Source organism: Schistocerca nitens, chromosome 1 (assembly GCF_023898315.1).
Source record: "Schistocerca nitens isolate TAMUIC-IGC-003100 chromosome 1, iqSchNite1.1, whole genome shotgun sequence".
Lineage (NCBI taxonomy): Eukaryota > Metazoa > Arthropoda > Insecta > Orthoptera > Acrididae > Schistocerca > Schistocerca nitens.
The window spans coordinates 966,756,425-966,781,671 of NC_064614.1; the positions used below are offsets into that span (position 1 = coordinate 966,756,425).

General features: G+C 41.7%; 1 protein-coding gene across 1 annotated transcript; it reads left to right on the forward strand.

Moving 5' to 3' along the window:
• Positions 1–7,674: 7,674 nt before the first annotated feature.
• On the forward strand, positions 7,675–24,274 carry LOC126195046 (uncharacterized). The gene is made up of 2 exons (XM_049933496.1): positions 7,675–7,751; positions 22,887–24,274. Exons 1-2 carry the CDS (start codon positions 7,676–7,678, stop codon positions 24,026–24,028), a joined length of 1,218 nt encoding a protein of 405 aa, XP_049789453.1. The 5' UTR covers position 7,675; the 3' UTR covers positions 24,029–24,274.
• Positions 24,275–25,247: the final 973 nt, after the last annotated feature.

Genomic DNA, 25,247 nt, shown 5'->3' on the forward strand with positions numbered 1-25,247 from the left:
GACGTTGACATTTTTAACTTTGACCAGCGGAACCGAATGCACTCAGGAATTCTTCATTATCTCATACGAACATACGACAAACTGAAAGACATGTTCGATTCCCGGCGGGGTCAGGGATTTTCTCTGCCTCGTGAGGACTGGGTGTTGTGTGATGTCCTTAGGTTAGTTAGGTTTAAGTAGTTCTAAGTTCTAGGGGACTGATGACCATAGATGTTAAGTCCCATAGTGCTCAGCGCCATTTGAACCATTTTTGGAAGACATGTCGAAGACTCCGTTCTTCCATGCCCTCCTTGACGTTGAACTCTAAGATAATACCTAACCGTGTGGAGCAGATGGTTCATATAGCAGCCGTGGTTGAACGTAAGGAGTGCTACACAGGGTGATTTTTGCCACCGTGTGCAAACTCTAGGGATTGATCGATGAGAGGATTCGGAATAAAAAAGGTCTAATGAACTAATGTCCGGAAATGCACAGTTTCCATGCTAGAGACCATTTATTCAATCACACTTTGTTAGAGAGACTGCGGTCTAATAAGCGCTGTACCATGCAGCCAGTTACAGTACTCACGGTTTCCTCCTAGAGTGTGGTACTGTTCCTCGTATTTATGCCTTATTTCCCTCTACTGTCATAATAACTGATAATGTTGTGTCCGATTCACTTCTCTTGCTGACTCACCTTGTAGTGGATATGATATAGCGTTGAACACAGCACAGTGGTTCCGTATTCGAGTCGAGAGCTTGCCGGCATGACGTTTACATACGGGAAGGCAAATGTAATAAGAAGCGGGCAGCAAGGTTGTATCAGGAGACCTATCCCCACAGACAACAACCACAGCATTCAATGTTTGAAACAGTGTTTCGCTATTTGTCTCAGACAGGATCGTTTCAGGTAGCAGGAAATAATGAAGGACGTACCCGAAATATTCGGACACCAGACTTGGAGGAAAATATGATCAAAGCAGTGGAAGGCGACCGCAGTGTCCGACCAGGGAACTGGCCCACCAGTAGATTTTAAGCCAGACGGGCGTGTGGAACATTCTCCATAATTGTTACTATCCTTATCATTTACAGCACGTGCAGGGCTTACTAGCGACAGACGTTCTACATCCGGAGCAGTTTTGTCACTGGTTCCTTCACCAGGCTGCCGCGATTCCGGGATTTGTGTCATCCGTCCTATTTACAAATGAGTCCACCTTTACACGGGGTAGTATCTTCAACTTTCATGACAGGAAACTGTGGGATAGTACGCAGAACCCCCCTGGTATGATGACAGGAAATCATCAGCATTGGTGCAACCGGAATGTGAGGACCGTATTTTGGGACCATCCTTCCTTCCACTCACCTAACAGGTAGGAACTATCCGCGTTTCTTGTGGGTGACTTTGCCTCCCCTGCTGGAAGAAGTGCCATTGATGATTCGAAGGCTTATGTGGCTGTAACATGATGGTGCTCCGGCCCAATTCGCCGTTAAGTCCGGACGCATCTCAATCGTGTCTTCAGTGGTCGATGGATCGGACGAGGGGGTCCAGTTGCATGGCTCGCTCGATCACCGTATCTCAACCCGTGCGATTTCTGGTTATGGGGCCATCTCAAAACTATCGTGTACGCAGAACCCATTTCAGCTGTGGAGACACTGGAGCAGCGTATTCATGCTGAAGTGTGACACTGTTCGGGTGCAGCCAGGCCTATGTGAGCCTTTGAGATACCAACGACGCTTACACGCATGCGTAGAAGGCACATGGAAACCATTTTTAACATATACTGTAACTACGGCTGCTTGGTACAGCGTGAATTAGACCGCAGTCTCTGTAAAAATGTATGACCGAATTTCCGGATATAAGTGCGTAAGACAGTTGTTGTTTTGTATCCCCTCATCGATCAATCCCTACAGTTTGTACACGGTGAAAAAATCACCCTGTAGTTTCTCGTCATTTGCTCCACTACGGCTCATATGCTGTCGTAAAGACGGTGCCAATCACATTTTTATTTGCCTGTCCTAACAGATGTGATACTACAAGTCTGTTATAACAATGTTTGATCGACATGGACTCCCCTCTTCTGACTTCTATAACCGCGCTGCTCTGCCTAAAAGCATTTAGAGTATCTCTCCTGTTACATTTTTAAAAATTAACGTAACACAAATGGATTGGTAAGTGAAATCTGTATACACTGAAGAGAGAAAGAAACTGGTACACCTGCCTAACGTCGTGTAGGGCCCCAGCGAGCACGCGGAAATGCCGCAACACGACTTGGCATGGACTCAACTAATGCCTCAGGTAATGCTGAAGGGAACTGACACCATTAATCCTGCAGCGCTGTCCATAAATCCGTAACTATATGAAGGGGTGGAGATCCCTTCTGAAAAACACGTGCACGGCATCCTAGATATGCTCAATAATGTTCATGTCTGGGTAGTTTGGTGACCAGTGGAAGTGTTTAAACTCAGAAGAGTGTTCCTGGAGTGTGGTGTGTCGAATTTTTCTGCTGGAATTGCCCAAGTCCGTCGGAATGCACAATGGACATAAATGGATGCAGGTGGTCAGACAGGATGCTTACGTACGTGTCTCCTGTCAGAGTCGTACCTACACGTATCATGGGTCCCATACCACTTCAATTGCACACGCCCCTCACCACTACAGAGCCTCCACCAGCTTGAACAGTCCCCTGCTGGTATACAGGATCAATGGATTCATGAGGTTGTCTTCACACCTGTACACGTGCATCCGCTCGATACAATTTGAAACGAGACTCGTCGAACTAGGCAACATTTTTCTAGTCACCAACAGTCTAACGTCGGTGTTGACGGGCCTAGGTGAGGCGCAAAGCTTTGTGTCGTGAAGTCATCAGGAGTACACGAGTGGACCTTCGGCTCCGAAAGCACATGTTGATGATGTTTCGTTGATTGCTTTTCACGCTGACATTTGTTGATGGCCCAGCATTGAAATCTGCAGCAATTTGCAGATAGGTTGCACTTCTGTCATGTTAAAAGATTCTCCCTCTGTTGTCGTTGGTCCCGTTCTTGCAGGATGTTTTTCCGACCCCAGCGATGTCGGAGACTTGTTGTTTTACCGGAGTCCTAATATTCACGGTACACTCGTGAAATGGTCGGACTGGGAAATCCCCATTTCTTCGCTACCTCGGCGATGCTGTGTCCCGTCCTTCGTGCGCCAGCTATAACACTAAGTCCAAACTCACTTAAGTGTTGATAACCTGTAATTGTATCAGCAGTAACCGATCTAACAGCTGCGCCAGACACTTGTTGTGTTATATAGGCGTTGCCGACCACAGCGCCGTATTCTGCCTGTTTACATATCTCTGTATTTGAATACGCATGTTTAAACCAGTTTCTTGGTGCATCAGTGTATATTGTTTCAAGTTCATGTACAGTATGTCGATGATTGAGCCAGTCTCTGTTCCGTTTACTCTTAAACTTCAGAAACTTCTATAAAGTTCTACGTTCCTGAAGAAGAAGATATTAAGAAAAATTATACTGATTTTGAAATTTTAGAAAGAGAGATTATTTTCACCTCTACTAACAATACATTTGATGGGGAAAGGAACTATCCGTGGCCTTCGACAAGGAACCATCCAGATAATTGCCTTAAGTAAGTCCAGTGCCACATTCATTGGTCAACCTCACAGAGTGTTTAAATATTTATCTAAAGAAAAACGTGGAGTATGGTAAATAATTTCTTTTTAGTGTTACCGATATTTTGTTATCGTTAAAATCTGCAGGAATATTCTCAAACCCGCTTCTTCGTCCAATAAGCTGAATTGGTTTCTCATTGTGTTCGAAAATTAGATAGCGGATGTTAGTGAAATCTCAAGCTTAAGTTACGCCGGATTTTCAGGGTTCCGCGGGACAATAAGCGGTAACATATTTAAGAAAGGCATAAGGTAAGACTACTGTGACTATATAATCCAATGAAGCTGTAGCGACTTTCAGCACCGACTGTTTTGCGTAGGTACTGTGTTTTAGTAGGTGACAGAGATCCGCAAAATATAATGCCTGTAGAATCTCAGAGAGGTAAAAAATTTGCTGTTTTCCACGATACCAGTCAAAGCCTACCATGACATGTGCCGAGTGGGCGAGGCAATGGGTCCGCGGCATCCGTATTCCACTACTAAATTAGATGGAATCTGACGTATTAGGTCCAAAGGTGCGAAGTTGTTGCAGACAGCTGCCTCAAATCCATAGCACCGCGTTCTCCGCGACCACTGAAAATCGCCTTACAGGCTATCTTTTACGATAATCGTGTAAAAAATCTGATATCCACTTATGGTATAAATCTCTATAGTGTTTCTACTGATGTCGAAAAAATTCTCTTCATTTTCCTTAGGGCCAGAGATTTTTTTAAGGGTTATGTACCTCAATCGCTAAAAACGAAACTCTTAAAGCGTCACTTTATGTCTATCTGTCAGTCTGTACGAAAGATCCCATTTTCTCAGTAACAAGCATAGATATCAACTTGATATTTACGTTAGGTACTAAGATCTACGATCCCTTGGCAGTGTGAAAAATTTAAGCTTCTAAGTCATCGGAAAAATTGTAAATTTGTGGTAAGTTCCTATGGCACCAAACTGATTAGGTCATCGGTACCTAGGCTTACACGCTAATTAATCTAACTTAAACTAACTTACGCTGACAACACACGCACACCTATGCCTGAGGGAGGACTCGGACCTCCGATGGGGGAAGCCGTGGCAAGGCGCCCCAGACCGCACGGCTAAGTCACTGTATTTCGTTAAAATCTATAGAAGAACTATTTTCATAAATATCGGACGTGGTGGTTTAGCGGTAAAGCGTATGCCTGGCACCTTAGAGCTCTTGGGATCGAATGTCGGCCGGACCGCAGATTTTTCAGTATTCGTTTCAACCTAGCCTTCAGTTCTCGCCGATGTGAGGAGTCGCCAAAAATAACACACGCTTCCTATTCCACGGTAAACGGTTGGCACTCTTTTCCCGATTGGATAACTGGTGTGTTGCCGAAGTTGTGGGCACCAGTCTGTTGAGTCACGCAAAATTATTATCTGTATTCATTATCGAGTTTCTACGGGACCGACAGAGCACAAGCGCTATTCGCACTTGTCAGGTTGTTATTTAACAGGTGTAACTTATTATGACATGTTTCGAAAATTATAGCGCTCTCAGAAGTGCGCTGACGGAAAAAAAATCACAACGCCCAAAAAGTATTAACGCAGAATAATGAAATTTCAGGATTGTATTTCTGTAGGTAACATATTTACGCAATTAACGTTGCAAGATATCAGGGTAATGTAATCAGTACATTAATATACGGTATAACCGCAGAATATTGAATGCAAGCGCTTTGTTGTACAAGTGTCAGATGTCAGTTTGGGGGGGTGTAGTTCCATGCCTGTTGCACTTGGTCGGTCTGTACAGAATGGATGACGCTTGAGTTCTCATCCGATGGTGTCCAATATGTGCTCTATCGGAGACAAATCTAGTCATCGAGCAGGCCAATGCAACATGCGAACAATTTGTAGAGGATGTCAGGTTACAACAGCGGTTTGTGGGCGAGCGTCATCTTATTGGGAAACACCCCCTGGAACTCTGTTCATGCATGGTGACCCAACAGATCGAATCACAAGACTTACGCACAAATTTGCAGTCAGAGTGCGTGGGACAACCACCACAGTGCTAAAACACATCAGGAAACGCAGGAGATGTTCACCCTGCCCTCGAATGCGCTCTTGCTTGACACCACTGTCGTCGCGAATGGAGGTCATTTGGGATGAGCGGAACGCACGCTACGGGGTGTCTGGCTGGGAGCTGTCCTTGAAGAAACCGATTTGTATCAGTTCGCGGTGTCACTGTGGTGCCACCTGGTGCTCAAATTGCTGCTGCAAATGCTGTACGCTGCTCCAAAGCAATACGCCGATCACGACGGTCTTCCCTCTCGGTTGTGCCACGTGGCCGTCCGGAGACCGGTTTCCTTCCCACCACAAACTTTCGTGACCACCGCTGCCAGCAATCATGTACAGTGGCTATATTGCTGTCAAGTCTTTCTGCAGAATTGCAGAGAGAACATTCAACTTCTCGTAGCCCTGTAACACGACCTCGTTCATACTCAGTGAGGTGCTGATAATGGCGCCTTAAAGGTATTCTCGACTAACATCAACTAACCACGTCCAATCTCAAGGATAGCTAATGTTCACGACCGTTACAGCGTGTATTTAAAGCAAGCCTGATGTGCATCCTCCTAGCAGGGCCACTCTTGAACAGACGTCATATTTCAGATTTAGAAAACATTTGCCAACTTTCGTTTATGTCGCACAACTACTCCTTGGTGCAGCGATTTTTTTTCCCACTAGTGGGCTATTTATTGTTGATTGTAAAAATACCTTATTTGGCAATGTGTCTTTCCAAAGTAGTGAATTGCATTGCATTTGACACGTATCAACGGCTACGATGGCGTTTTTACGGCAGTTTTGTCAAATGGTTCAAATGGCTCTGAGCACTATGAGACTTAACATCTGAGGTCATGAGTCGCAAAAATGTTCAAATGTGTGTGAAATCTTATGGGACTTAACTGCTAAGATCATCAGTCCCTAAGCTTACACACTACTTAACCCAAATTATCCTAAGGACAAACACACACACACATGCCCGAGGGAGGACTCGAACCTCCGCCAGGACCAGCCGCTCATGAGTCCCATAGAACTTATAACTACTTAAACCTAATTAACCTAAGGACATCATACACATCCATGACCGAGGCAGGATTCGAACCTGCGACCGAAGCGGGCGCGCGGTTCCAGACTGTAGCGCCTAGAACCGCTCGGCCACAACGGCCGGCGATCCAGACACAAAATATAGCAAAGAGCAGAAGAAAATAATAACATGGTCATCCTGAAAAAAAGGGATAACAAACCATCTGACCAGGTGCTGTGGTCAACTAGAAAGATGTTTTCAGAAAAACCTGGAAGATTTTTAAATTTTGAATCCAAACTGGATATCAAGCCACGCAAATCATTTTCTGTCAAACCTTACCCAATACCAGTTTCTTGCTGAGAGGCTGTAGCAATGCAACTTGACAGAATGAAGCAGAGGTGTGAGAATTACAATAATCCTCATACAGTAGTGAAGAAACAAGATGGTGGGGTAATGGTGGTCATAGACGATAGTACACTGAACATCACCGTGAAAGGACAAACAGATAGACCTGAAAATACTCCACCTTGACTTACCTGCTGGTTACTGGCAGATTCCCGTAGCTAGAGTATGGAAAATACACAACTTCTCTTTTCCGATAAGTGGCAAGCACCATGCCGTACACGCTGGAAGGAGCCGACTAGGCCCTTACATCTTCCACAGGAGAGTTGGTGGAGAGAGCAGGCAACCCCGTTAGTGTCCGAATGCGAGCTATCGGTCTATTGAAGCCCGCCTTCAGTCAACCGAAGTCGATTTCGCTGAGACGATAAATTCTAAGCCATGAAGCCCACCATAGCTTATGTCGTTATAACAGCTTTTACCTAAGTGAAATGCACGTTACAGGTAGTTGAACCTTTCGCCCCACGCTGTCCTACCTCGGTGTTCCTCAAGACCCATGCCGCTACTAACGAGCCTCCATTGGCTGGCAGATAAGAGTGACAGTATCGGCGCACGCAATATAAGCGGGCGGCGACCGCAGGTCCCTCAGTGCGAACTCCACGATGGCCCCACAGACGACTCTGCTGCTGGCACTGCTGCTCGCCACGGCTGGCCACGCCTCCCCACTGCCTCGTGCAGGTACGTTGCCTCCCCTACACGTACCACACCTCGTCCCTCAAACCACACTTTTGTATTGTCCAGTAAAAGTCCACGTATCTTTGCCATAAGTTCAAACTGATAATATACGCTCGCTGTACACTTGCATTTGAAAACCCAGTTTGGCTTAACCGATTTTTTTTCACTTGTAGCCCCACTTATTTTATACACCTAAATTTGCATCTGTACTCTACAAGCGACCTTATGGTGTACGGCGGAGGGTACTTTGTGTACCACTGCCCCTTCCCCCTTTCCTGTTGCAGTCGCAAATAGTATGCGGGAAGAACAATAATTGTTGGCAAGCTTTAGTGTGAGGTTCGATGCCCCTAATTTTATCTTCATGGCCTTTTCGAGTAGGAAGAAGTAATACGTAGGCGAGCGTAGTACAGTTTCCCATGTCATCTTAAATGATGAAATGTGCTGTCTGTTAAGCTACCATTTATTTTTTCCTACTTCGCATTGTCTTCATACTTCATATTGCCTTAAATTCTTTCTGTTATTAAATTACCTTTTTATTTTCTCGTTCTCACAGAGGCGTTTCGAAAAAGTTCTGTTTAATTCAATACATGGTATGGAGTTCCTATTATTGTATGCTCGCCTTATTCTTGCCTCGTCCTTTAATAGCTACGTCATTCCATTCAAGATTTTATTTGTTTTTTACATTCTTCGTAATTACAACGTTTGGCTGATTCCAAGGAAAAAGTTGTCCCGTTCCTCTGCCAGTACATACTTCAGTCTCTAATATGCGGAACTTGTTGCTTAGTTTGATCTCGTATGCTTTCCTACACTTAAACAAATAGTCTAAATATCTGGTTTGTCATGTTATGAATGTTTATTTCTTGCATCGTGCACTATATCTTTATTAATCTATTTTTTTATACATTTTTCTATTATTTCGCTATAAAATGTGTCTCATTTAATGTTGAGTCTGGTATTCAAAGAGAGAGTTTTTGTAGAACTGTGGAGTGACGCGTAGACTTAACGTGTATCCATAGCATTTTGTGTTCTAGTCTTCCAGGTTATGACTGCCCCCTTTAATTAGCCTCATCCTGATGTTCTTCCTCAGACGGATGAGTAGTGGCAGGCACGAGAGAAGTGGCGGTAACACCATAAAATCACATGTGACATTTTACCAGACATAAATGTTTTGCATGACTGATTTAGAAATCGATGTACGCTGTTTTACTTGATGTGGCAATCATTCAGAACTGATGATGAGTACCAGGGAATTTATATGTAACAGTGTATAAAGCACAGATTCACGTGGAAGGTTTTGTGAGAGAGCCTGCAATCGATTCCTCATCAAACAATGCGGTCCACGTATCCAGTACAGTAGAACGAACTGCAAATCGTTCCCCAGTCTTGCTAGTACAGCAATAACCACAAAAGATGATTTATGTATCAAAAATAGCCAGATTTATTTGCCCCTATTTCTAACTTACTGTAAATAAAATATGTTAACTTCCATGTTCACAAATATTTACATTTCAGAAATGATACATGGTTTAAAAATAATGATGACCTGTATAAACATTATGGAATAAGGCACCAGTATTGTGACTGGTATTGCATTTATCCACTTTATTTGAAGATCAACAAAAAATATTAACCTAAATGAAGCAGTCAACGGTAATACTTGGTCCCAAAAAGTTCCTTGCACGTCAGTGTCCAAAACAGAAATGTAATTATCTGCTTTTGTTGATAGAACAATTGGTACTACCCAACAATTACCATCTATTACATTAGTCTTTCTATATTATAGGTCCTAGACGTCGCAGGAAAGTAACATTATAGTGATGAAGCAAAACTTCTTGACCAATTACTGAAAAAGTTCAATGATTCAATTCTAAGTTTACCATGTACACTAATTATTAAAGAAACTATGACAGAACCGTCGGCCTTCCTTTATTAGCTTCTAAGTCACAGTCTTTTTAGTTTTCAGGGTCTTATTTCTGGTTTTCATCTTTTTCATTTCTCATGTTATTTACTCCATTTACACCTTTCACTATGTTTGTCCTGGGTCCGTGTGGTTTCATGCCCAAGTCCTTAAGCCATATTTTTCTTGATACTGGTTAAATCAGATAAACGCATTTGGACTTAGATTACCTGTTACCTCAAAAGATCCTTCATAAACATTAAAGAATTTGGAACTCTCTTTTCCATCACGGATTTTCCCTAGCTATGCCATTCTTATTTCATATCGTTCTTAGTTCTAATTCGTCTTCAGATTTCATGTCTGTCTTTGGAAGGTAGGAAATAACCTCTCCAATTAAACTCTGAGTTTTCCAGCGCAACATTATTTCACTTGGCGTAAACTTAGTGGTTTCATGTTTAACACTGATAAGTACATCTGTATTTTCTACAACTTTTATCCACAACCTATGCTTCTTATAAGAATATGTTCTACATAGGTGCCCTGTTTTGCGCATATATCTGAGATATTTTAAGAGTAATAAGGTAAAATATATATCAGATTTACCCCAAGTGTGTCCATACCTTCTCTCCACACTTTAGATACATTCTGAGGAGCATTGTCTATAACGTGCTCTTTGGTTTTCGATGTTTCACAAAAAAAATCCTTCCATTTTGAAAATATTACACTCCCAGTTGCATTTCGCAATGAGTGCAACTGACATACTTTGAAACAACACATGATTAAAATTTCCCTTGGATTTAGGTAAAGGTCCACGGACATATACTGACAACAGTTCCATGAATTAAGTAGGTTTCACACTTTGCACAGATAGACAGCAGGTCATATTGATAACTATAGCCTTTCGACACTTCTCACTAATCCTCATTCCATTTTGTACTTTAGTGACCATATTATCGAAACACACACTTTCTTTAAGTTTTTTACACATTTTTTATCCCTACATACCTATAACTCAAGTGAACATAGTCAAAGATTTGATCGGTGTACTCTTTTGGCCAGCACGCTCTCCAAACGTCTACCATTTCGTCAGTTCTCCTAAACAGTACCCCATCATGTACTACGTGGTATTTGTAAGATTATTGTTTCCCCTCTTCCCCAGGTTTGCCTTGACTTCTTTCGAGACTTCATCTACACCTACTCTCTACACATAATCTTACAGATCATTCTGAATTCTCTTTCCTCTTCTACTTCTTTGATGTTAAGATTTTCAGACTTGCATCCCCATATTTTAAATCACTATTTGATTGTTCTCCAGTTGATAATCTCGACAAAGCATCTCGTACAATATTTTATACCCCTTTCACATATTTTATGTCAAATTCAAATTTCTGTGAGAACAGAGCCCATGTAGTTAGTCTACTATGTAGCAGTCAACACTTTTTCAGGAAAGTAAATGCCTGAAGGTCAGTGTAAACGACAGTATAGTGCCGCCATAGGTAATTTTTGAATTTCTGAAACAACCAGACAATAGCAAGCGCTTCCTTTTTTTTGATTCCATAGGTTTTTTTCATATTTACTGAGGGTCCTACTTGCAAAAGCAATGTTCTATGCTCACTGTTGATCACTCCCAAAAACTAAAATATTGCAGTGCTAAGTTCATACTAGCTACTGCCAGTCCTTTGAATCTGACTCACTAGCCCATTTAAAATGCTCCTTTGATTTGAGTAAAATTATTGAACAACGGCTTCTTAAAATGTTGCCCCTGAAAAATTTCTGATGAAACCCACATCATTCCAAAAATGACTTCAGTCATTTTTTATTTGCAGGAGGTGGACAATTTTGAATAACTTAAATCTTCTCTGGTTCCTTATGTTCATATGTGTCCCAAAACTGTGAGTTCTGTCTTTACGAATTCTGATTTCTTTAACATAAGAGACATGTCCAATTATTGAAAACTAAATACATCATTCAGCAACTGAAAATGTTCCTCCCAGTTTTCAGTTGCACTTAATATCCACTTAGACAGTTATTTTAGAGCTCAGTGCTGCTCCCAGTGCCTGATTTAGGCCTTGTATGACTACAGAGGCTGAAACATTCAGCTCAAAGTTCACTACTTTGTACTAATATCTTTTGCCTTGAAAAAGAGAAGCTGTGTATTTTCCATACTCTAGTTATGGGAACCTGCCAGTAACCAGCAGGTGAGTCAAGGTGGTCTATCTGTTTGTCCTTTGACGGTGATGTTCAGCGTCCTATCATCTATGAACACCATTATCCCACCATCTGGTTTCTTCACTGCTGTATGAGGATTATTGTAATTCTCACACCTCTCTGTAACAACCCACTGCTTCATTCTGTCAAGTTCCATTGCTACAGCCTCTCGACAAGAAGCTGGTATTGGGTAAGGTTTGACAGAAAATGGTTTGTGTGATTTGATATCCAATTTGGATTCAAAATTTAAAAATCTTCAGGTTTTTCTGAAAATATATTTCTATTTGACCACAGCACCTGGTCAGATGGTTTGCTATCCCTTTTTTTCAGTATGGCCATATCATTATTTTCTTCTGCCCTTTGCTGAATCACCTATATTTTGTGTCTAGATCTTCCAGCATTGTTTCTGCATCTCCAACGATGGTTCTCAGTCGTCATGCTAATGGCTCATCTTCAATCAATTTCTTGAAATTTTTCTTTTACAGTTCCCCCTTCAATTTTTAATTTAAATAACATATCTGACAGCTGATCTCTGCTTTATATTCAACTGACCAATTCAATCCAAGAACAATTTTCATACACAGGCTAAGAATCACCTAAAATCTCTTTTTTCTTGCATTCCTGGTATGGAAAACTGTGCCACCACTTGCTTACTAATGGGTGTATTCAGCTTTCCCATAACTCCAGTATAGTCAAACTTGAAACAGAGATCTTCAATATTCTTTAACTGTTCATATAAACTTTTACAAATGCACTGATTTCATATCTTGTGTCCGTCAAAGCTTCCAATTTTTTTCCTATGCATATGAACCCATACTAATAGTTGTCCAATGAATCCATTCCCTTCATCACCCTCTTCTTACAGTAGGTTATTTTCTATAGCTTCTTGGGTCCATTCACCATCTTCCCCACTTTGTACATGTGAATATTCAGCCTTCTTCACCATAGTATTCAGTTCTTTTAAATTTACTTCACTATTTTTTCTTTCTTCTTCCTCTCCTATTACATTATCCCTTTCCACAACTATAAAAACATCAACTTTTTCTCGCCTCTTCACAATTATTATTTGAGAGACTGAATATTTCAGAAATGCTCAAATTCTTCTCTGGCGCTTCATTATTTATCTCCTCTTCAGCCACAATCTCATGGATCATAGATTCACTCCATCCATATGATCCAGTCTCTACTTTGTAACCTTTGTAATTACTTTCTTTGTCACTATCATCATCACTAACCTCACCAATACCCTACCTGCTCTCTTCATTATTCATCATATTTTCTTTCTCTTCATCTGCATCATTTACCCTTCCTTTCACTTTGCCCTCATTTTCTTCCATTCATTTTTTTTATTCTACCTTCTTTGAACCCCTCACAGTTGTCAGCTAATTCTATGATACATTCTTTTCTGACCGTTGTTCCTTCCATTTCACAGCAACTCCTGTGTTTTCTCATACCTCGGAATTCATAACTACCTTCACATCTTCCTCAACTAGGTCTGTTGTTTTTCACTTGCGCTCATTGACTGTTCCTTTTTATATATTTTGAGTTTGAATCATATTGCAGCTGGGTCCTCCATGCTGACCTGCTTCACTAAGGAGCCTTAGTGAAAAGTGGAGCCTCATTTCCTTCACTCCCTGCATTTGCTGTGGCATCCTCCTCAGAAAGACCCAAGACGTCTGCTATTTTAACCTGTATACTTACTAGATCCCATTCTAATTATATGTCTCCTATTATAACTACCTTCATTCTTCTTAAAATCATAACCATAATTATCTACATCCCATCTATCAATTTTTATCACTTTTTTCAGAAAATAATCAATTTTTCTGTTACTTTATAGCAAGTAACACCTTTTGCTCACTGATAATTTTTCCATAAAATTGTCTATCATACTGATATAATCAGACCATTGATCCAAATATTGAATCCATTGTTTAGAAGTTCACAATAATTTTTGTAGGTTTCCAAGACTGCCTATTGTAACATGGTATGTCCTTTAGCGTTTACTCAGACAGGTACTTTTCTAAGAATGCTTTCGTGAATTCTTAAAAGTTTTCATATTTTCCCAGTAGATCTCAAATCTACTCAAAACTATCACCTTTTAATAAGGCCCTTGAAATTTCATTTCATGAATATTTACATATAAGAAATAATATCTAGATTATAAATAATGATGATTGTGTATATGTTGTGGAATAAGGCATCAGTAGTGTGACTCATATATATATTATATTTATAAACTTAAGTTAAAGAAAAACAAACAATATTAACCCAACCTGAACATTTAACAGTAGTGTGTTGTTCTAAGAAGTTCCTTTTAGGTCAGCATCCAAAGCAAACATACAATTATCTACTTTTGCTGGTAGAACAACTGGTGGGGTGTGGCATTTACTACTACTAGGTTTAGTCTTTATGATTTACAAGTCCTTTCACATCACTAAAAATACAATTATAGTAATCTAGCAAGACAACTTGACTGTTGGTGTTGTGGTCTTCAATACAGAGACTGATTTGATGCAGCTCTCCATGCTACTTTATCGTGCTAACTTGTGAAAAGTTCAGTAATTCGGCTCTACGTTCACCCTGTGACTGTAGAGGCACCGGAAGATAAGAATCATGACTAGTTTTGGTGTTAGAATAATAGGCGATAGCAGTGTGTTCTATATTCAGCAGTTCCGTCATCAGTTTAAAAGACAATCGAAAACTGTTACTCAAGCCACTGAGCAAGAACTAAGTTCTGACGTTAATGGATGATTAACACAAATAGTTGACGATCATCAATGCCAGGGATCCTCCTGCTTTGACCTTCCTCATAAATCACTCTTCACTCTGTATGTACACTACATAATTCAGCATACAGTAAGTAGAACAACACCATTAGCTCAGCTGACTGCACATTTCTCTCTCTCTCTCTCTCTCTCTCTCTGTGTGAGTGTGTGTTACAGTTGGCATTCTCCTCCCTGATTAACATTTAACAACGACTCTTCAGTGTATGTACCAGCAGGTAACCTGGCCCTTCAATGTACGTACCAGTAGGTAACCTGGAAACAGTTTCAGTTAGTAATAAATAAAAATTCATAGCGAAATCTTATGCACTGAGACAGCACTTATTTTTTGTACTGCCCTAAGGCTTGAGAGACTGAATACAAATACTTCATACAAAATAATAAACTGACATATGCCCTTTCTGAAAAATCAGTACGTTGCTGAAAAGTTTGTCCACACTAGATATACGATGCGGCACATACCGAATTTTTCCTAGACAAAAAGGCGAATTCATTATCAGTTATCTCCAGGTTTCTGTGAATTTAATCAAATAACATGACTGGATTCTTTTTCTTAGATTTTCTGCTCATATATTCCCAGCCAAAATATCCGCACAAAGTAATTACATTACTAGTAGCTAGCCACAAACATCGACTGGAACATAATTACTTTTCATACCATAACAATACAGTTTGGCTGTATGTGTACTGCCCAAACTCCAGTCTTGACTCCGTTGAAAGTGTTGTCTTTCTTGGCACTATGTTTGTTTATAATTCATTTATATATATGTAACATTTTGACTCTTCCTGTTTTTAAAGACATGGAATACAGTTGGGGATCATAGTTTATACAACAATACAGTGACATTTACAACTGACGTTTACAAGTATTAGAAATACTTAAACAGGAACTATTCACATTTGAGTAATTTTCATACAACATTAACACATCCTAATAACGCCACGACACGGATAATCCTCATACTATACTAAAATTTACTTCTCAAGCAACCCTTACACACGAAACTAACATTAACTATAATTTTTCAGTACAGATGACAGTGACAAATAGCTTAAGGGCATTCCATTCTGTTAATCTTACCGAAAAACAAAATAAATCTTGACTGCTAGATATGTTACGAAATGTACAGTGCCGATGAGACTTCTGCTTGCCAACGCGGTATCCGGAAAACATCGTTCCTTCAGCTTTGTCTTCCCCTACAATTTTTTCCGCGTCTACCGCCTGTCCCAGAGTCACATTTACGATTGCTAGAGGCCTCAGCAGGTGCCCCATTAATCTGTGCCTTCTTATGGTTTAGGGTTGGTCGTAGACATCTTTCCTCACTGTCACATCTTTCCTCATTGTCTTGTTTTGTACTTCATTTCGTACATTTTCTGTGCAATTTATTTAACATTCTTTGATATACATACCGCATGGCTGCAGTTCCCATAGTCTACATTTGATTCACACGCTACTGCGTTTTACGGATCTTTCGCCACAGTTTTTTATTGACAAATGCGTTCTTCACTTAAGACCATCTGCTTATGACCATCTACTTCCTTGCTTCGGGCATCCTAACTTCATACGTAGGATTTTCAATTAAATACTTCTACTCATTCCATCAGCACACCTGTTAATGGCGGAACGGCTGTCCGGCGAAATATCACGGGCTCTTGACGATCGGATCCGGCAGCAGACCCGAGAACCGTAGAGGCAGAATGTAAGCCTGGAAAGCCTTAGATCACATAAAGATTAATATGTCTGTGAACTTCAGTTCTGATGTGTTGCAACCTTTGCTTAGTCCATTACGAACATTCACTTAGGTTTTACAGCTTACTGAATCGTCTTCAATAGATTATGCTAAACATAAACATTATCACCAAAGGTGTATGGGTCTCGCTACGATGTTGCCATCTGTATCAACCTTTGTCAGCATTTAGTATAGAAACTGAGAGAAGATACATCTTAAATCTTTACATACAGATTTTACAGCCTTGTTAGTAAATCACCACTAGATTTTAGGCAAATCTTAAATTTGTTATACAGGACAATCACAGAAAGGAGCACTGGAGAATGTATCGCTAACAGTTCTTAATTCACTATATTTACAGTACCCTGCAATGTATACTACTTAAGAGTTTTACCGATTTCCCCTAGCTATATAAACTGATTTCTCCAATTACGATTTATAGTTCTGTAATGAATGACAGTCATCATTGGTATTGTGCTTAGGCAAATAATGATACACCTACGTAGTAACGCATGGAAAATCAGATATATCCTTGCTTCAAGCAAGACAATTCATTTCACATTAATTATTTCTGTTCTGATTACAGTCTCACGAACCTGAGATCTAAGTACGCTGAGAATGAGATGGGTAGCACCAGCGTCACTACTTCATATGGATTATAGAAGTGGTTTGACGTTTGCTAAGTCAAACCATTATCTCGTTGATATTATATTAACAAAGTGTAACTCCTAGTTTCAGTCATCCCCCCTTTGGCCTTCAAATTTTAGCAAATACGTGTGCAGCTGTTACAGTTTTACTTCAGATATTTCCAAATTATTAATTACTGGAGTGTGAGAGGGTACATACCGGAAATGGCTACGAGAAACTGTGACAGTAGACGCGGCCGTTCGCGTGCGTCCTGATGTAACGCTAGCAGCTCAATTAGCCAATATGATGACAGACAAGAGAGCGTGTTTTGCCTGCTGGGGGATGGGGGAGGGGGGGGGGGCGTCGGGCATGCAGAGGCAGGCGATCCTTACGGCTTTGTCAATATGTGGAGGGACCTTTGACGCATGACAAGCAGACCCCAAAGTATGAGAATTCCTGAGTACTGGTCAGCTAGCCGGAGACACGGACTGTGTGGTGGGAAAAAACCCGATCGTTTGAATGGACTTGCCACCAAAGGCAAGTTGACTGAATGAAGAAAATACGAAATAAGTAAAATTATAAATAAAAACTAAACCAAACCAGTGACAGAGAAGCCATTCACATGGTTTTAAAGACAGAAATTAGGTAAGCGTGCGAAAAAAACGCGCCTTAGCTACGAGACGTAGTTTTCAAGTTAGTTCATGTTAAATGTTTTCGATTTAAAATGATCTTCAAAAGTTAGTAGTTTACTAAATCATTTAGCGATTCATACAAACGTAGTATCAATGGATAGGTCTCAGTGGGCATTATAGAATTGTTACGTAGATTTTTTTTGTGAATATTAAGTATTTTAAATTACAGGCCAGAAAGTATATTCCACACCTAAAAATGTAAATTCCCTCGTAAATAAAACACAAAATAGAGAAAGTAGTGGAAGCATTAGTAAATAGACGCAAGAAGATTTGTATGACTAATTAGTTCCATTGTTTAGTATTTATTATTTTAAGGAAACCATTAAAGTTACACGAAAATTACGAATAACACTGAAAATCTGTTTCGTCCAAATACATGTGCAATATGTGTATATAACATTAAATTTATAGTTTATGTATGCTTTAGGAAGTCGAAAGTGCTTGGTCTTGACTCATCAGTGCGAGGCTATAAGTAACGGAGATCATTTTCGTGAAGAGGACTGGCTGTCCAGCAGGCAGTTGGAGCAGAGTTCGTCAAAAGATACGACGTATGTATGGCTGGACGTTACCTCGTGTGTGCAACGCAAATATTTTCTAAGTACTCGATCGTGTAATTGTACAAATTTTACGTATGACGAGCATGAGAACTCTGAAATATTTCAAACTCAGAAGGACGTAGGAAAATTAGCATCGGGCGAAATGTTGGGTTAGAACTTTTAATATTTTGCTTGTGACGGTCGCAAAGACCAAAGAAAGTAGGAAATGGTAACGCTATGAAATTTTGTATAAAAACAATAGATCAAGTAGTGGGTGTCCGATTCAGATATCGTATTTGAATGTTGTTTTTTCCTTTAGTGATATTGTGTTATGACTCATGTAAGAAGGATATTCGACCAGGGTCTGTTTAAGGCCCTATCAACACAAGACACTTCTTGGGGCACCAAGCTGAGCGGGGCACCAGCGGCACCCAAGGACAAGAAAATGGGGGGTGGGGGCAAATGACAAGTCGCTTGTGAAAAAATCTTCTCGAACCAGCCCTGGATACATCTACCAGCGTGTGTGGGGATTCCACAGCGGCAGGATCATGGCCTATCGAGGTTTATGGTCTATCGTTCTGCGTTATTGCTGCTCACACTGAACAGGAACACAGAATAGAGAATCAATGAATTCAAGAGTGCCACACTCAACGCCTTGTGAAATCTGTGGTTCCATGTAATTAGCGCTCGAGGGTACAGATATACGGTTTGCTCGACACCTCAGGACGTCATGTATCTTGAGCGAAGAAATGGCCTTGTTTACACCAAGAGCAGTACGTGCATGGACAGTGTGACGCCGGCTAGAGCACCACGGACCGTCAGCGTTGCGACGTTTGTGGTAGCCAATTGTCACTGTCAACGAAATTCATCAACAACCGTGTAACTTAAGATGTTATTTTTTTTTAAGGCTATCAGTTTCAGCATTTCACTATGCAATTTGCAGGCCCCATATGCATCTCTCCAAATAAACGAAAATGTCATAAAGACCCATAAATCTCTGGATGTCGTGAATTTGTGGCTCTAAATGACATTTTCGTTTATTTGGAGAGACGAATATGGGGCATGAAGATGGCATAGTGAAATGCTGAAACTGGTAGCCTTCTAAATAAAATATAATCTTAAGTTACACGGCTGTTGGTGAATTTCAGTAACATTGACAATTAAATAACCAGCTGACGTCCCTGTCCATGATGGATTAACAGAGATTGTAGTAACTTTCCTCGATAAGACATTGATGCGCCCAGCCACGATACTGGACAAACAAGTGGCTCAAATGTAAGTCTTCAGGCTTTCGTGGCCGTTGTCACTGAAGTTAAAATCTTCCGGGTTGTTAGGCCGCGTCATTAAGTGGCTCAAAGTCGTATTTTCAGAAGAGTCCTTGTCCTGTGTATAGTATCATCAAGGATATATCCACGTATAGGCACTCCGAGGAGAATTGAAGTTGCCATATATAACTTGTCATTATCGTGCAGTTATAACTCCTGGGTAACGGTCTGAGGTGCCGTTGGGTACACATCACGATCGTCTCTGGTTCGCATAGCCATTAACTTGAGCTGCTGACATGTCCGCCGAAGGCGCCACAGGGTGAAACATCCAGTCAGAAAATGAGTATGGATTGTACACAAATAAACAATCTTCTCCGAGGGGAATTAGAGTAGAACATAATAATTTAAAACAAATAACGTCTAGAATATTTAATGAGCAACAGAAATAACAGATGGCCGAAGGCCTGTAACTGACTACGACCGAAGTTGGTGTGTCACAGTGACTGAACACAAATCCCTTCTTGAAGAACATAGGAACAAGGAGAATATTTACAAGCTGAAGCTGTCACATCATACTGAATTGCGGAACTTTTCCATCACTAAGCGCACCACTATCAAAGTCTGTACGATATGTGCCCAAGTTAATTTCGTTAATGCAGACATGCAGAAGTTTAAGTCCGATGTAGTACCAATGAATAATAGGAGAACTATTACGGAGTCCAAGTGCTGGTCACTGCGTTGGGAATCACGTCCCTTTGGTGTAAGGGTGGTGGCTCCAGAAAAAGACTCTGATTATGGGATGCTTTTTGAATTGATGCCTCGCCCAGGAAGCTCAGGGTGGACTGGTCCACCTGGCCTGAATGCCAGCTTAAATACTGGATCCGCACCAGGATACTGCTGGTAGTATTTTTGGTCACACGGCCGACGGAGGGGAAACGTCCTTGTTGGGACCAGCGACCTCTGGCGACGCTTGGGTTGCCGCCTGGTGGCGTGGTGAAATGCAGCCCTCTCGTATGTGTCGTCTGCAGACATGTCCATTGCCCACATAGCATGTATGTGTTGTTGGTTGCTGGCTCAGGAGGAACACGGCCTCGTCACAGTACAGGTGTCAATTATCTGACATGTTATAGCTGATGGCTGAGTCTTCGACTCAGTGACGTTATCTTTCAACAAGATACTGTAAGACCGCACGTCACCTGTGCAGTGCTGATCTACTTAGGCATGGACGGTGGTCGACTGTTGCCCTGGGCAGCACATTCTCCAGATTTCACACCCACTGATAACTTCTGACTATGGGTTTCTGAAGGGCAAGCATGTTATCAGTTGTCAGCTAGCATGACTGATAACCTCTGGTACAGAGATGAAGCAGCAAGGAATAATGTACCCCATTTTGCCATCCAAGCTCAGTTTGACTCGATGCTCAGCTCGGATGTAGCCTGTTGTATTCACCAAATGCTCTTTATGCCAAACATAAACATAGGACAGGAAGCGAGCCCCTTGTCACCAAAAGTAGCTGCAGTTACCAGGTGGCTTGCTTGGCATGGAGCAGCTATCCAGCGTCGTCCCAGGGACAAACACGGATCTAATAGTAATGAAAAAAGTATAGAATAGCGACAATTCACATTAATTTATTTGTAGATGCCACATTTTGCTTAATTGTAGTATGTACGTGGTGTGTGGCGATACATAAATAAATGTTCGCTTGCACTGATATGTCATTACCTCAAACCTAGTCCTGAATCCCGTGATCAATAACAATAACTTATGTGATGTACACCTTGTTCTTATTGGCGGCGACGGCAGACACAGTCCTCTTGCTGCTTCGAGGAACTGTTGACACTGTTCGATGATACTATTGGTACTGAGTGGAGCCATCCATCGGCTTATTTCCATATTTGACCGATAGATGTCCTGTTGAGAACTATTTGAGTAACGTATAGTGGAAGCATAAAATAGGCCTTGTCGAGTGGCGTCCTCTCTAGATGCTGGCGTTGACTCTGTTGAACCTGAGTACTAGACAACTCGGCGTTCTTCTCTGTAGTGCTATGTGAAGTATCTTGCAGAGGTCACAACAGAGCTTTTTTTGCTCTCAGACTTGGCAGCTCTGTGTACTATATTTCGCACTCTGCAGACTCCGAGACACAAACCAGTTTAATTAAGTGTTCTTCCTACTAGGCTGTTTACGTACAATAAGTTAAAATTTCTTCATTTTGTGTCCTTCAAAGTGTTGTAACTGCAAAGGTCAGCAGTGCATTACTCTCTGTTTGAATATTGTTGTTGTGGTCTTCAGTCCAGAGACTGGTTTGATGCAGCTCTCCATGCTACTCTATCCTGTGCAAGCTTCTTCATCTCCCAGTACCTACTGCAACCTACATCGTTCTGAATCTGTTTAGTGTATTCATCTCTTGTTCTCCCTCTGCGAGTTTTACCCTCCGCGCTACCCTCCAATACTAAATTGGTGATCCCTTGATGCCTCAGAATATGTCCTACCAAGAGATCCCTTCTTCTAGTCAAATTGTGCCACAAATTTCTCTTCTCCCCAATCCTACTCAATACCTCCTCATTAGTTATGTGATCTACCCATCTAACCTTCAGCATTCTTCTGTAGCACCACATTTCGAAAGCTTCTATTCTCTTTTTGTCCAAACTATTTATCGTCCACGTTTCACTTTCATACATGGCTACACTCCATACAAATACTTTCAGAAACGACTTCCTGACACTTAAATCTATACTCGATCTTAACAAACTTCTCTTCTTGAGAAACGCTTTCCTTGCCATTGCCAGTCTACATTTTATATCCTCTCTACTTCGACCATCATCAGTTATTCTGCTCCCCAAATAGCAAAACTCCTTTACTACTTTAAGTGACTCATTTCCTAATCTCATTCCATCAGCAGCACCCGACTTAATTCGACTACATTCCATTATCCTCGTTTTGCTTTTGTTGATGTTCATCTTATATCCTCCTTTCAAGACACTGTCCATTCCGTTCAACTGCTGTTCCAGGTCCTTTGCTGTCTCTGACAGAATTACAATATCGTCGGCGAACCTCAAAGCTTCAATTTCTTCTCCATGGATTTTAATTCCTACTCCGAATTTTTCTTTTGTTTTCCTTACTACTTGCTCAATATACAGATTGAATAACATGTTTGAAATCTAAACATATTTCCCTCTCTCTGTCCACAGCATAAACTTTTTTCTAATTGTAGATGAAACAACAGCAGACTATTGCCCTGACGGATACTAATCTATAGTAAATGCATTCTTATCGCTGATAACATTTCAGACTTGTGAATTATTGTGTGTAAACATTTTGGCAGTGTTGTTTATTGCAGTCTGTTGCGAAACTAACGTCTCAGCGCAATCAGTGTGAATTGTTGATTCAAATTTGCAGGTTGCTCGGTGGACGTGAACGGGTCCAAGATGCCTGACCCACAGCCGCTGCTGTTGAAGCCCGGCGGTAGCAAAGACGTGCACGGCTTTGTGACGCCGGACTCCTCGGGGGTGATCTCGCTCGGCCAGAACGAGCAGATCATCGTCGCGTGTCCCGACAACAGCCTCCAGGTCACCGGGCAGTCGCAAGCGACAGCCTCCTGCGTCTCTGGTTCCACCTTCTCGATCAACGGGCAGTCGTACGACTTCGCTGATCTCAGATGCAGGTCCCAGCCGAAGCCGTCAGGTGTGAAGACAGGCGGCTCGTGTGGCGGCAGCGGCCAGTACCAGGTGGTCCAGCTGGGCTTCCAGGTCGGCTCCGACTTCTACACGCTCATCGACGCCTGCTTCGACGATCGGTCCTACAACACGGTGTACGACCACTTCACGATGGTCGCCGAAATGGGCGGCAAGCAGAGCGGCTTCGACCGGCCCGACTGGCTGGACGGCGGCTTCTACGGCAACATCGACATGGATAAGCAGTACAAACGCGCCACGCAGATCCAGACAGTAGGCGCACTGCTCGGTTCCAGCGAGCTGGGGTCCAAGTACATTTCCGAGACCAACGACTACTTCCTTTCCAAGGGACACCTCACTGCTAAGTCTGATTTCATTCTCGGCGCGCAGGAGTACGCCACTTTCTTGTACGTGAACGCTGCGCCGCAGTGGCAGACTTTCAACGGTGCCAACTGGAACACCATGGAGAACAATGTACGTTCGTACGCTGCGAACAACCGGGTCGAACTCGAAATCTACACGGGTACACAAGGCATCACGACGCTGCCCAACGTCAACAACGTCGAGACGGAGCTGTACCTCTATGCTGATGGCAGCAAGTACATTCCAGTTCCGAAGATCTTTTGGAAAATCGTGTACAACGCTAACACTAAGGCAGCCGTTGTGTTCGTGGGCGTAAACAATCCGTACATCGCGAACCCCGGATCTGACTACTATGTATGCACGGACATATGTAGCAAGATCAGCTGGATATCCTGGAAGGCCACGGATCAGGTGAAAGGCTACTCGTACTGTTGCGAGTACGCAGACTTCAAGAACTCCGTGGCCGACGCACCCAGCCTCAGCGTTAACTCTCTGCTTACCTAACCTCTCAGATGGGAAAATACTTTTGTCTGCCGATATCAGGTGGAAGCCACACCAGACGAACACATTACTCAGCACTTATAGTGAATCCAATAAGAAATCTAGAATGTTCATATATCTGTAACTCTGAATTTCGGATAGTCCATAGCCCTGTAAATTGAAATTCATATTTGAAATGTATCGTTTTTGTTCCTTCTTTGTACATCTAAACTTTAAGTGATTAGATTGGCTTTTGATTGACGCAGTCTACCTCTGTCTGAAAGTTATTTCTACCAATAACAGTAAATTTGTCCTATGCGTTTATTCCAGTTGCGACATTTATTTTACATGAATCTGGTGATTAGATGACATCATTGGAATACTTAAAACGTGCCTATATGCGATATCAAACACAGGTAATTTCACACCTTTGTCCAGTCTTAGTTGTCTCTGGGCTACAATTGGACTTTTGAATGCTCAGTGTGAAAGTCTAAAACGCTTAAACCACGATTCCTCAGAAAAATTCCATTCTTTTCTAATATTCTAAATTACATTGGGACATTGCAGGACAAAGAATAAAGAAAACGTGATGAATGGAAGCACAAGCATATTTTAAATACATTGAGGCTCCGAGAACTACAAGACCCGAAAACACACTGTCATCAATTTGGAGATTCTGGCATGTATGCATGCTCCTGATATCTTTTGATCTTATGGTGAAGTAACTTTATCAATATCTGCAGCCCCACAAGATACCGGGTGATCAAAAAGCCTGTTAAATTTGAAAACTGAATAAATCACGGAATAATGTAGATAGAGAGGCACAAATTGACACACAAGCTTGGAATGACATGGGGTTTTATTAGAACCAAAAAAATACAAAAGTTCAAAAAATGTCCGACAGATGGCGCTTCATCTGCTCAGAATAGCAATAATTAGCATAACAAAGTAAGACAAAGCAAAGATGATGTTCTTTACAGGAAATGCTCAATATGTCCACCATCATTCCTCAACAATAGCTGTAGTCGAGGAATAATGTTGTGAACAGCACTGTAAAGCATGTCCGGAGTTGTGGTACGGCATGGGCGACGAATGTTGTCTTTCAGCGTGCCTAGAGATGTCGGTCGATCACGATACACTTGCGACTTCAGGTAACCCCAAAGCCAATAATCGCACGGACTGAGGTCTGGGGACCTGGGAGGCCAAGCATGACGAAAGTGACGGCTGAGCACACAATCACCAC

What these genes read in the sequence shown, in the direction of transcription:
- LOC126195046 (XM_049933496.1), top strand. Translation starts at nt 7,676, where the DNA reads ATGGCCCCACAGACGACTCTGCTGCTGGCACTGCTGCTCGCCACGGCT. An exon ending in CTCCCCACTGCCTCGTGCAG is followed by an intron (nt 7,752 to 22,886) that starts GTACGTTGCCTC and finishes TCAAATTTGCAG; the next exon opens with GTTGCTCGGTGGACGTGAAC.